This window comes from Podarcis bocagei (assembly GCF_964188305.1).
Source record: "Podarcis bocagei genome assembly, chromosome: 13".
NCBI classification, from domain to species: Eukaryota; Metazoa; Chordata; class Lepidosauria; order Squamata; family Lacertidae; genus Podarcis; species Podarcis bocagei.
In genome coordinates, this window is record NC_138138.1 from 55,479,533 (window position 1) to 55,492,697 (window position 13,165).

At 52.4% G+C, this 13,165-nt stretch overlaps 1 protein-coding gene across 1 annotated transcript in view; it reads right to left on the reverse strand.

Annotated features, from left to right (window-relative positions):
- Positions 1-476: 476 nt before the first annotated feature.
- Positions 477-13,165, reverse strand: part of EPHB4 (EPH receptor B4) — a 53,237-nt gene continuing 40,548 nt past the window's right edge. Inside the window, exons 6-16 of the mRNA XM_081167774.1 lie at positions 12,732-12,856; positions 12,437-12,593; positions 10,787-10,889; positions 10,423-10,493; positions 9,393-9,506; positions 8,910-9,157; positions 6,813-7,028; positions 5,099-5,248; positions 4,177-4,370; positions 2,485-2,640; positions 477-2,282 (exon numbers count right to left, since the gene is read on the reverse strand). Of these exons, the coding sequence (XP_081023900.1) occupies positions 2,171-2,282; positions 2,485-2,640; positions 4,177-4,370; positions 5,099-5,248; positions 6,813-7,028; positions 8,910-9,157; positions 9,393-9,506; positions 10,423-10,493; positions 10,787-10,889; positions 12,437-12,593; positions 12,732-12,856 (1,646 nt within the window). The 3' untranslated portion in view covers positions 477-2,170. The remainder of the gene's footprint in view (positions 2,283-2,484; positions 2,641-4,176; positions 4,371-5,098; positions 5,249-6,812; positions 7,029-8,909; positions 9,158-9,392; positions 9,507-10,422; positions 10,494-10,786; positions 10,890-12,436; positions 12,594-12,731; positions 12,857-13,165) is intronic.

Consider the following 13,165-nt stretch of genomic DNA (forward strand, 5'->3'; position numbering starts at 1 on the left):
AGCCTTGCCAGCCTGTCTTAGCTGCCAAAAGAGGTCTAGACCAGGCATAGGCAAACTCGGCCCTCCAGATGTTTTGGGACTACAACTCCCATCATCCCTGACCACCGGTCCTGTTAGCTAGGGATGATGGGAGTTGTAGTCCCAAAACATCTGGGGGGCCGAGTTTACCTATGCCTGGACTAAGACAATTTTGTGTAGGATAAATATGGCTGTCACGGGCTACTAGCCACTTTTCCTGCTGGGAGACAAAAAGAAAGTTTGCGATTCTAGGTAGACGTGGGAACGGAAATCCCAACTGCTGTGGAATCTGGAACCCAATGCTTTAAATTAGGCACCCTGGGACCCTGGAACCTTTTGACACTTTCTGGTCCAGAAAATAAGGGAGTATAATTGCAGCATCAAATTCTGCCCCCCCCATGACAATTCCCGTCCCCTGTTCCACTCCACACACACACACCCAACCCAGGCAGCAATATTCCCCTCGGTTTCATATACTTTTTTTGTTTTTTTAATAAAAAGCAAATCACCACCTTCAATATGAAGGTTAACAAAATGATACAAAAGAGAAGCGCTTTGTAATGACATCACAGGCCTGTTCCCGTGACATCACCTCTCAGCGCCCACACTTTATCTGGAGGCACTTTGTTTCGATGTCATCAAGAGAGCGAAACCAAACATCTCGTTCCACCGGCTTTGGCGTCGGCCGCCGGTTCTCCCGACATCCGCAGTCACACGGAGATGATGTCACAGAGAGAACGGTCTTGCTCTCGCACCGCGATGACATCATAGTCCAGTGCCCGGGACATCCTTAACAGTCTCTATGGTATTATTGGTCTCGAGTGGCGAAAGCCATAAAAAGGCAGCTTGAGATATCCCAGAGCAAAAGCTTTGCTTTTCCCTCCTGTGACATCATCACAGTGACATCATCAGAAAGTGCAGAGTCTTTTGATTGTCATATGGTTATTTCAACGCAGCGGTTTAACCCTTCTCTGTGGCGTGCACGTCCTTGAAAGTTCATAGACTCGGCAGGCAGAGGTGACATCATTCCTGCTCCTGATGATATCACTACACAGCTGCCGTTTCCCTCCAGCTTTACGTGGATGTGGCGACAAGTTGCACTCTGGCGAATGCGGCACTGCCCGCGGCATGCAAATGACAGTCCCTCTTTGGCATTCGGGACGTGGAGAGTCAGGGGCTGCACGTCAAAGTGTGCAGAAACCTTGACCCCCGTCCCTTTATTATAATGGAAAATGTCCATTTAGATTCAAGTAAGGCTCCCCATTTCCAGAAATCGGTAGACAACGGGCAGCCACCCTCCCTGTCACCCCAAAAGGACGGACGACAAATTGTATAAGGCCTCTGGTGATCATCCCACACAAATCCTCCATACAGCACCATGGTGAGCCAAAGTTTTTAAAACACACCTCAAAATGGCAGAAAGACAGTGATCCAACAGCCTCCATTTTGAAAACGTTGCCACCAAGCAGAGGGGGTGGCCATCTTGAAGGCCAGGTGGCAAAGGAATTTCATTTCCCTCAGTGGCCACCTCATTCCTCCCACTAGGCGGCCACCTTGCAACCTCCAACAAACAGGCCAGCCGCTCCGGAAGACAGCGGGAGGGCGGCCATTTTGCGGCGCGAACCGCGGTCTGGGAAACTTGGCCGGCAGGAGGCCATCTTTGGCTTTTCCAACGTTCAGAAGTTTCGGAGCCACGGAAGGTCACGCGAAGGTGCCGAGGCCCACGGAACGGCAGGGACGGAAGACGCTGGGGGTTCGTCGGCCATCTTTGTTGGCGCTGCGTTCGGCCATCTTGAAAAGTGGCCCGGCGGGTACCGAAAGCGACTCCTCGACCCGGGAGCGGCCATTCGTGGCGACTCGACTGGCAAAAAAAGGACTACCCTCATCGCGCTTGAACAGTTAAATCATCTTTCCATCCCTTTCCGTGCCAAAGGATGAGAGGATACGCGGCGGGGGAGAGAGAAAGCCGAATTATTCCCCACGGAATACGCTGTTCCAAAACTGAAAAATAAGTGAAAAATAAGAGAGACGAGCAGGAAGGAGGGAGGCAGCTGATGTCCCAAGTCAAGAGGCCACAATCGTCACCGTCTGATTGAGGATGGGGAAGAGCGGTCAAAACGCAATAATTTTGGAGCGTTTCCTTCCTCTGTGGTCAGTAGGGTCCCAAAGAGGAGCCGGACTTGCTCTGAACACGCATGTTCTGAATGCTAGACAATATTTTCTTCTGATGTCCAGCCAACGTCACGCCGATCCGGAGGAGGTCTCTGGAGAGGGAAAGCCAAGAGAGGAGGAGAGAGGAGTCACCACAGTTGGAAGGGGCCCCATGCGGTCATCTAGTCCAACCCCGCCGTGCGGGAACCACAGACGCGATTTCAGTGCGGCGTTACCGCCCCACCTCGAACTCGCTGCCCCGTCTCCCCACCCCCAAGGGTCTTGGGACCCTCCTTGCCCCGAAGGCTCACTTACTCGGTGGAGAGTTGGCTGACCAGCTCGAAGGAGGTGAACCCGGCACCGGCGAAGTTCTCTTCGTAGCGCCCCATCTTGATGGCGCGGAGCCAGTCGCCGATGGACGCGAAGGAGGAGTAATGGGGCAGGCGTTGGTCCAGGAGGGGGTGGGATGGCCTGAGATTATGGGGGGCGGAAGGAGAGAGAGAGAGAGGAGAGCAGCCGTTTCAGTGGGGTTACGGTGGTGAAGGTGAGGGAGACAGAAGCCACAGAATCACGGAAGCCAGCCTTTAAATCCGTATTAAATTTGCGCTGATTTGCACTACGATTTGTTAAAAATGATGGGAAACCGCTAAAAAAAGAATTGGCTGAAAAACAAGCAATCAGGGAACTCTCCCATTTACACGGGGGTTACGTTCCGAGGCACGTGAAATCGCGTGGATTGGGAACGCCGTGGGAATAGCCTCCAAGCACCCTCTGAAAACCCTCAAAAAATCCTTTGGAAAACCTCAAATGCTGGTGGGATTGCTAGATGCCATTTTTGTCCCTTTCTGTGCCCGTTCTGGGTTCGAGGCGATGGATGTTTCCGAGCACAATTCAAAGTGTTGGTGCTGACCTTGAAAGCCCTAAACAGCCTCAAAGGACCAGTAGACCTGAAGGAGCGTCTCCACCCCGGACACCTGGGTCCAGCACTGAGGGCCTTCTGGGGGTTCCCTCCCTGCAAGAAGCCAAGTTACAGGGAGCCAGGCAGAGGGCCTTCTCGGTGGTGGCGCCTGCCCTGTGGAACGCCCTCCCTTCAGATGTCAAGGCAATAAACAACTATGGTCATACCTCGTGATAAATACGCTTCAGGTTGAGCGCTTTTGTGTTGTGCTCCATGGAGACCCGGAGGTAACGGAGCGCGTTACTTCCGGGTTTCTCCGCTCGCGCATGCACGGAAGCGGCAAAACACGACCCGCGCATGTGTGCTGTCGCGTGTTACATTCTGTTCAGGATGTGAACGGGGCTCCAGAACGGATCCCGTTCGCATCCCGAGGTACCACTGTATTTTACTCTTAACAGACACCTGAAGGTGGCCCTGTTTACGGAGGTTTTTAATGTCTGATGCTGTATTGTTTTTAATATTTGGTTGGACGCCGCCCAGAGTGGCTGGGGAAACCCAGCCAGATGGGCGGGGTATAAATAATAAATTATTATTATTATGCCTTGACCTCGTGTAAATGGGGAGCTGCCTGTACCTTCCAACTCTATGATTCTGCAATGGTCAATTATCCCGGGGCGGCCATCTCTGAAATCTGACCGTGTCCGCAAGTCCCCAGATATGGGTCCCTCAAACCCTCATTCAGTCCTAGAGAAGGGCTGCGGCTTAATGGCAGAGCCTTTGCCTCATGAGCGGAAGGTCCCGGGTTCAATCCTCAATGGCATCTCCTGGTTGGAAGCTATTTCCTTGGGGAGGCAGCGGTGGTGTAGTGGTTAGAGCATTGGACCCGGGACAGCGGGGGTCAAATCACTTGCCCAGGGGAGTCAGTCACTTGCCCATGGTCTAGCCTACCTCAAAGGGGCGTTGTGAGAATCAAAGTGGGGGTGGAAGAGAACTACATATCCTTGGAGGAGAGGAAGGTTGCAACTGCAATGCAGAATAATCAGCAAGCGCAGTAATTTCTGAGGCCAGATCTCCCCGGGGAGGAGGGCAGGGGCCTCATCCGGACTCACCCTCCGTTCCCCCGCGAGACGATCTTGAGGCTGGCCGGGTTCCGGATCAGCTTGTCCAAGGAGTTGACGATCTGGGCGAATCGGGGCCGGGTGTTGCGGTCTTTCTGCCAGCAGTCGAGCATCAGCTGGTGCAGCGAAGTGGGGCAGTCCGTAGGGGGCGGGAGCCGGTAGTCCTGCTCGATGGCGTTTATCACCTGGGGGGCAGAATCACAGAATCATGGGAGGGGCCCCTGAAGGACATCTAGTCCAACCCCATTGCCACGCATGAACCTCAGCTTAAAAAAAACAACAACAGAGGGCCATCCGACAAGAGGATCATCAGAAAATAAAATGGGGGGTGGCGGGCTGAGAAAAAAATGTGGGAGAGGTCGCTTATCTGTAAGCCGATAAGAGGTTTCAAAAGCAGGGACTACAACTCCCATCAGGCTCCAAACAGCCGCAGCCCAAAATGGCAGCCCTGGCTGGGGGCTGATGGGAGCTGTAGGCCAAAATGGCTGCTCTGCCCAGGGGCTGATGGGAGCTGTAGGCCAAAATGGCTGCTCTGCCCAGGGGCTGATGGGAGCTGTAGGCCAAAATGGCTGCTCTGCCCAGGGGTTGATGGGAGCTGTAGGCCAAAATGGCCACACTGGCCTGGGGCTGATGGGAGCTGTAGGCCAAAATGGCTGCTCTGCCCAGGGGCTGATGGGAGCTGTAGGCCAAAAGGGCCACACTGGCCTGGGGGCTGATGGGAGCTGTAGGCCAAAATGGCTGCCCTGGCTGGGGGCTGATGGGAGCTGTAGGCCAAAATGGCCCCGCTGGCCTGGGGGCTGATGGGAGGTGTAGGCCAAAATGGCCCCGCTGGCCTGGGGGCTGATGGGAGCTGTAGGCCAAAACATCTGAAAGGCCTGAGGGGAGGCTGGATGAGGGCAGGGAAGGCACTCACATCTTGGTTTGACATGTCCCAATATGGCCTCTCGCCGAACGACATGACTTCCCACATGACGATCCCGTAGCTCCAGACGTCGCTGGCGGAGGTGAATTTGCGGAAGGCGATGGCTTCCGGGGCCGTCCACCGGATCGGGATCTTCCCACCCTGAGGAGAGAGATCAGGAGGATCGACCAATGAAAGAAGAGGAGCACGGCAGAGGCTTCTGACACACAGACACCCCAGGCGCTGGCCCTCATCTCGTTCCCAGGATGCCTGGGTTCCTCGTGAGATGCAGGGCTTAAGTGGTGGACCAGGACATGAGAGAGACCCGGGTTTGAATTCTCGCTCGGCCCTGTAGCTCACTGCGCTGGACCAAAGCCGTTCCGAATTCAAGGTGTAACTACTATTATGCAAAGCCCTTAAGAACTTGGGACCAGTTCACCTACAAGGCTACCTGATCCCACATGCGCCCCTTTGACTGCTGAGATCCGGGGAACCAGCACTGCTAAAATTGCCACCTGATAACTCATCAACATCTGTAAGAACTCAATCTTTGGAACTCCTTGCCTAATGACATTGGACAGGTGCCCTGTTTTGTTTCTGACGCCTGCCAAAGGCATTCTCATTTAGGCAGCCCTAGGGATGCAGGTGGCGCTGTGGGTTAAACCACAGAGCCTGGGACTTGCCGATCAAAAGGTTGGCGGTTTGAATCCCCATGACGGGGTGAGCTCCTGTTGCTCAGTCCCTGCTCCTGCCCACCTAGCAGTTCGAAAGCACAAAGTGCAAGTAGATAAATAGGGAACGGCGTTTCCGTGCGCTGCTCTGGTTGGCCAGAAGCGGCTTAGTCCTGCTGGCCACATGACCCAGAAGCTGTACGCCGGCTCCCTCAGCCAATAAAGCGAGATGAGCGCTGCAACCCTAGAGTCGGCCGCGACTGGACCTAACGGTCAGGGGTCTCTTTACCTTTTTACCCAGAAGTTCAGAAAGCCTGTGTTTAAATTTGGTTTGCTCTGTTCTACTGCGGTGTTAACTTTCTGCATTTTTCTTTTTTAAAAAAAAAGTTTCCATTTTTGCATTTTACAATATTTCAACAACAAAAATTGAATCTAAACAAATTCAACCTGCTTTTTCTTTGACTCCCCCCCCCAGCGGTTCCTTATTTTATATCGCAGTCTTGCCGCGTAACCAATTCAAACCTATTTACCAATTTAACCTTTTTACTCCCTTTCATTCCTACTGCTCGTGTTTACGTCAACTCTGCTGATGTTTAACTTTTTGCATGTTTTAAATGACGGTTGTACATCTTTTAATAATAATAATAAATTTTATTTATATCCCGCCCTCCCCAGCCGAAGCCGGGCTCAGGGCGGCTAACAAAAATAAAACAGTACAAAAGTACAGCATAAAACACATTCTAAAATCATTCATTATAAAATTAATTAATTCAAGCCACTGGCAACCATTGGGCCAGAGCTCCACGAAGATTGCCGAGGGAGGGAGTCAGGCTGTGCCCTGGCCAAAGGCCTGGTGGAACAGCTCTGGCGGAAAGATGTCAAGTCCCGCATAGCGATAGTTTTGTCCTTTTTTGGTAAACCGCTTTGAGGTTTCCTTCTGCAATCAAGCGGTATATACATTTTATGAAACAAATAAAGAACAGACGAATAGAATAGAATAGAATAGAATAGAATAGTATTGAGAGCGGGGAAAACACAAAACCAATTTTCCGTACCAGCGAACTGGTGTAGGTGGGGTCGGACGAATTCTCCTCGAGAAAGCGAGAGAGGCCGAAATCGGAGACTTTGCAGACCAAGTTGCTGTTGACCAGGATGTTGCGGGCGGCTAAATCCCGGTGGACGTAGCTCATGTCAGAGAGGTAGCGCATACCGGACGCGATCCCCCGCAACATGCCCACCAGCTGGATTGGGGTGAACTGCCCGTCGTTCAGCTGCGGAAAAGAAAGACAGGGAAGGAGCCTTAGGAACAGTTACCCCACGGTCTGCCCCACGGAGGACCTTGAGGTCCATAAATAGCAACACCCTAGAGGTCCCGGGCCCTAAGGAAGTCAGATTAGCCTCAACCAGAGCCAGGGCCTTTTCAACACTGGCCCCGGCCTGGTGGAACGCTCTGCCTCATGAGACCAGGGCCCTGCGGGATCTGATTTCTTTCCGCAGGGCCTGTAAGACAGAGTTGTTCCACCTGGCCTTTGGCTTGGAATCAACTTGATCCCCTTCCCCTCTTTCTTTTTTCCCTTCTCCTCCTGTGATGGAATTCCTATTTGGCGACTTCCCTGGCTTTTTCTGGTCCACGTAGGACCAGTCTGGATAGTTGGCCTTGGTGAAGACTTGACGTTTTCATCCCCTCCCAAAAGTTTTTGATATGAGTTTCCATTGACATGAGGCTATATTTTAATGTTTTAATGTTGCATTTTAATCTTGTTTTTAAGTTGCATTTCAATCAATTTGCTTTATATCGGGTCCAGAGCCCGGTCTTGGCTTGGGAGGGTGGGGTATAAATAAAATTTATTATTATTATTATTATTCCAGGCAGCATTTCTCAGCTGTGGGACGTTGGTGGACTACAATGCCCATCATCCCTAGTGAGCGTGGCCAGTGGATGATGGGAATTGTAGTCCCGACATCTGGGGACCCCTCCAGATTGAGAAAGGCCGTGTTAGGGGAGCCAGCCCGCCCAGTGGAAACTTAACCCTTCGTCGACTCAAGGCCCTCCCCATATGTTTTCGACAACCCACCCGCCAAAACATCAAGCTGCGTATGAAGCAAAAATAATTATATATATTATATATGCTTTCCTTGTCTATGTGTGTTCATGTATGCTTCCCATGTCTGCATGTGTTTCGTAAAGATATTGTCAGTTGCTCGGAGTCAATGCAGCCAAAAGAAGTGACAAATTGGGGAATTCGGGAGAAAAAGCCTCCATTGAGATTACAGTAATAATAATAATAATTATTATTTATTATTTATACCCCGCTCATCTGGCTGGGCTTTCCCAGCCACTCCGGGCGGCTTCCAACAAAATATTAAAATACCGTAATGCATCAAACATTAAAAGCTTCCCTAAACAGGGCTGGGACGCGGGTGGCGCTGTGGGTTAAACCACAGAGCCTAGGACTTGCCGATCAGAAGGTCGGTGGTTCGAATCCCCGCGACGGGGTGAGCTCCCGTTGCTTGGTCCCAGCTCCTGCCAACCTAGCAGTTCGAAAGCACACCAGTGCAAGTAGATCAATAGGTACCGCTCCGGTGGGAAGGTAAATGGCGTTTCCGTGTGCTGCTCTGGTTCACCAGAAGCGGCTTAGTCATGCTGGCCACATGACCCAGAAGCTGTAGACCAGCTCCCAGAGTCGGCCACGACTGGACCTAATGGTCAGGGATCCCTTTACCTTTACCTTTAAACAGGGCTGTTTTCAGGTGTTAAGGCCGAGGGCCTTCTGGCAGTTCCCTCATTGCGAGAAGTGAGGTTACAGGGAACCAGGCAGAGGGCCTTCTCGGTGGTGGCGCCCACCCTGTGGAACGCCCTCCCTTCAGATGTCAAGGAAATAAGCAGCTATCCTATCTTTAAAAGACATCTGAAGGCAGCCCTGTTCAGGGAAGTTTTTAATATTTGATGCTGTATTGTGTTTAACACTTGATTGGAAGCCACCCAGAGTGGCTGGGGAAACTCAGCCAGATGGGCGGGGTATACATAATAAATTATTATTATTAAGGTGAGGTTGGGCAAAAGCCTCCTGAGCTTTTCTTATTACAAGTATCGGGGGACCCCTACCCCCTCTGGCCTGCACCCCCCAGCCCTCTCTTGCCTCCGGCCTTACCCGGAGGAAGGAGTCGAGGGCTCCGTTCTCCATGAACTCGGTGACGATCATGACGGGGACACTGTTTGTGATGACCCCGTCCAGGCGGATGATGTTTGGGTGTTCAAACTGGCCCATGATGCTGGCCTCGCTGAGGAACTCCCGCCGCTGCTTCTCGGTGTAGCCGCCTTTCAGGGTCTTGATGGCCACGTAGATTTCCTTCTTCCCGGGCACTTTCAGGAGACCGCGGCAAACCTCCCCAAACTCGCCTGCGGGAAGAGAGACTCAGGGGAGGGAGCAGGGAGATCGGGATCCGTTCAGGCGGGGATCCCCCGCCGGGCTTTCGCGGGGAAGCGGGGAGGAAACCTGGCCCCGATGCAAGAGCCAGACTCAGGCAGGTGAAGGTCAAAACTACGATCGCCTGTGACTTGGAATCATAGAAGGGTCGGGACACCCAAAGGTCATCCAGCCCAACCCGCTGCAACCTAAGGTGTCGGTCCTTACCTGCGCCAATGACCTCCTCGATTTTGACGTACGAGACGTCGATCTCTTTGGCAAACTCGCGCACAGCCTCATTTGGGTCTTCGTAGGTGAAAGGGTCGATGTAGACTTTGGTGCCTGGAGAGGAGAGGAACCATAAACATAATAATGATAATAATGATAATAATAATAATTTATTTACATCCTGCCCTCCCCAGTCGATGCCAGGCTCACAGCAGCTAACAACAATAAAATTAACACAGCATTCTAAAATCAGTTCATTCTAAAATCAATTCTGAATCAAATTGATGGCAACCGTTGGGCTAGAGTTCTGTGAGGATTACCGAAGGAAGGGGTCAGGCTGTGCCTTGGCCAAAGGCCTGGTGGAACAGCTCTGTCTTGCAGAAAGATGTCAAGTCCCGCAGGGCCCTAGTCTCTTGGGACAGAGCGTTCCACCAGAACGGGGCCACAGCCGAAAAGGCCCTGGCTCTGGTTGAGGCCAGCCTAACCTCCCTGTGGCCCGGGACCTCCAAGATGTTTTTGTTTGAAGACCATAAGGTCCTCCGTGGGACATACCAGGAGAGGCGGTCCCGTGGATACAAGGGTCCTAGGCTGTATAGGGCTTTTAAAAAATACCCCTTTCGTAGGGTTGCCATATTTCCTGACGTCCACAGAGTCATTGAGCATTTTTTGGGGGGGACAAACCCAAATTGTTGAGCTTTTTAAAAGTGATTTTTAGATTTGGGAGTTGTTTCTGCTGCTTTTCCCATCGTGTTGCCATCCATCCGAGTTTCCCAACATTCAGCAAATTCAGCAAAACTCAGCAAATTCAGCTAATTCAGCAAAACATTCAGCTAATTCAGCAAAACTCCCCCCCCCCCCCGATGCCATTTTTACATCCGAAAACCAGGGCACGTCAGGAATTTTCGCTTTTGGAGCTGGCAATGGACTAACCCAAACATGCCACCCCATGTGGGCCTTTCTGCCTTAGCTCCTCCCACCACCCAGGCTCCTCCCACCGACATCACCACGGTGCCCGCCTCCGCTCACTCACCGTGTCCAATCAGGTACTGCCCAGGCTTGTCGGAGTATTCTTGCTCCCGTGACCTGGACGACCCCTGGCGGCTGCCCGAGGGAAGAAACAAGATGGCGTCAAGGCCAACTTGGTGGCTCCGCCCACTATCCCTCTCTTTAGCTCCTCCCCCACAACCGCGTTCCAAAGGGAGGCGTCAATCACTGTCTGAATTTCCTTTGCGCTCTGCCCCTCCAGCGCCTGACTGCAGCTCCCATCCTCCCTGCCCAGGTAATTTTGGAGTACGGCTCCCATCAGCCCTCCAGCTGGCTCCTCCCACTGTCCATTTAGCCCCTCCCACAACCTCCGGTTAATCACATCCCCTCGGCCAGCTCTGGCACCTTACCGGAAGCAGACGATGGCCACAATGATCACGGCCAGTACCAGGAGCGCCCCCAACGCCGCTGTTCCCACAATCAGGGCCAGCTTCTCTGTGCTGCTTCCCGACTCTACGGGGTTGGAAGAGCAGAGAGAAATTTATCAGAATTATGATGATCTACTGAGCACCCAGGGCACGTTACATCATTAAAATGCAACATGAGAAACCATTTTGATGCCTTTTGACATCATTTAATTCTTCTGTTTTCCAGCTCCTTATGATTTGACTTAAATTTGATTTGATTTAAAGCTCTGGTTTTCCCAGTAGTGATGTATGGAAGTGAGAGCTGGACCATCAAGAAGGCTGATTGCCGAAGAATGGATGCTTTTGAATTCTGGTGCTGGCGGAGACTCTTGAGAGTCCCATGGACTGCAAGAAGATCCAACCTCTCCATTCTGAAGGAAACCAGCCCTGAGTGCTCCCTGGAAGGACAGATCCTGAAGCTGAGGCTCCAAGACTTTGGCCTCCTCATGAGAAGAGAAGACTCCCTGGAAAAGACCCTGATGTTGGGAAAGATGGAGGGCACAAGGAGAAGGGGATGACGGAGGACGAGATGGTGGGACAGTGTTCTCGAAGCTACAAACATGAGTTTGACCAAACTGCGGGAGGCAGTGGAAGACAGGAGGGCCTGGCGTGCTCTGGTCCAGGGGGCCACGAAGAGGCGGACACGACTAAACGACTAAATAACAATAAGGATTTGACTGTATGGTTTTTTATGTTTTTATACCGTCATTCCCTCTGTGAGACGCTCTCCCTGGGGAGGCCCGCCTGATACCTTCGCCAAACGCTTTTACATTATCACATATCTTTAGGTGCCAGGCAGAAACACTTCTCTAGAGTCAGGACTTTGGCAGAGTGAGCCACGTGGCCTTTTAAACTGGGCCTGGGGACATGACTGGTCTGCCTGCTGTTACGTAAGGAATATTGGAGTACCGTTCCGATCCGCTCCAACCATCCCACAGCCATTTTGGACAGAAATTCCCACCAGCCCCTAGTCAGATATGCACCCCACCATGTGCCTGATTTATCCTTTTTTCCCTTCCATGGTAAATCTTTATTAAGGGACGCAGGTGGTGCTGTGGATTAAACCACAGAGCCTAGGACTTGCCGATCAGAAGGTCGGTGGTTCGAATCCCCGCGACGGGGTGAGCTCCCGTTGCTCGGTCCCTGCTCCTGCCAACCTAGCAGTTCGAAAGCACCTCAAAGTGCAAGTAGATAAATAGGTACCACTCTAGCGGGAAGGTAAACGGCGTTTCGTGCGCTGCTCTGGTTTGCCAGAAGTGGCTTAGTCCTGCTGGCCACATGACCCGGAAGCTGGACGCCGGCTCCCTCGGCCAGTAAAGCGAGATGAGCGCCACAACCCCAGAGTCGGTCACGACTGGACCTAATGGTCAGGGGTCTGTTTACCTTTACCTTTTTAAAATCTTTATTGGTTTAAAATACAGACGTAAATGATCATTTACAACGAAGGTAAGTACAGAAAAATTCAATACGGAAGAAAAAACATCACAATATAAGAGTAAGAAAAAAGTTAAAAAGATGAAAAAGAAAAGGAAGAAGTATTGATTTATCCAAATGGGAAAGAAACATAGGCTAATATTAAGAGCTCTTACTCACCTAGTCCCTGGGTCTGGAAGGCCTTCTCGGGCCCAAACGTTCCGTACCCGGCCTCCGAGCGGGCACGGACTTGAACCCCGTACATCGCCCCTCGCCGCAAGCCGCTGAGGGTCACCTGGTTCTCTGACGTCTTCACAAACATGGTGCCCCCGCCGCTCTGCATGGGAGGGAAAGGGGTGGTGAAAGGGCACCGGAAAACTGCTCCTCTTCCAACACCCCACTCCCCACCGCAGGGGGTTGGGCTGGATGGCCCCTGGAGGTCCCTTCCGACGTCTCTCCCCCCTCTTCTGCTCACCTTCTCATAATACTTGACTTCGTAGTCCAGGATGCTCCCGGTGGGAGGCTGGACGGGAGGCCAGGTCAAAGTGACGGTGCTGGAGCTGGCAGATGTTTGCTGGATTTCGGAGACGGGCTGGGGGACTGTGGGGAGAGAAAATAGGGGGCCGCGTGAGCCACGGGCGATGAGGCAGCCCCTAGGAGGCTTCCTGCGGTCTCTCTCGCACGTAGCGCTGGAACCCAAAGCTACAGCTCCCATCCGTCTTGGGTCCAGCAACAGAAGCCTTTGACACCATTGACCACAACATCCTTCTGGACCGTCTAGAGGGGCTGGGAGCTGGGGGCACTGTCATACAGTGGTTCCGCTCCTTCCTCCTGGGCCGTGTCCAGAAAGTGGGGGGGGGGGATGAGTGTTCAGACCCCTGGGCTCCCACTTGTGGGGTGCCTCAGGGT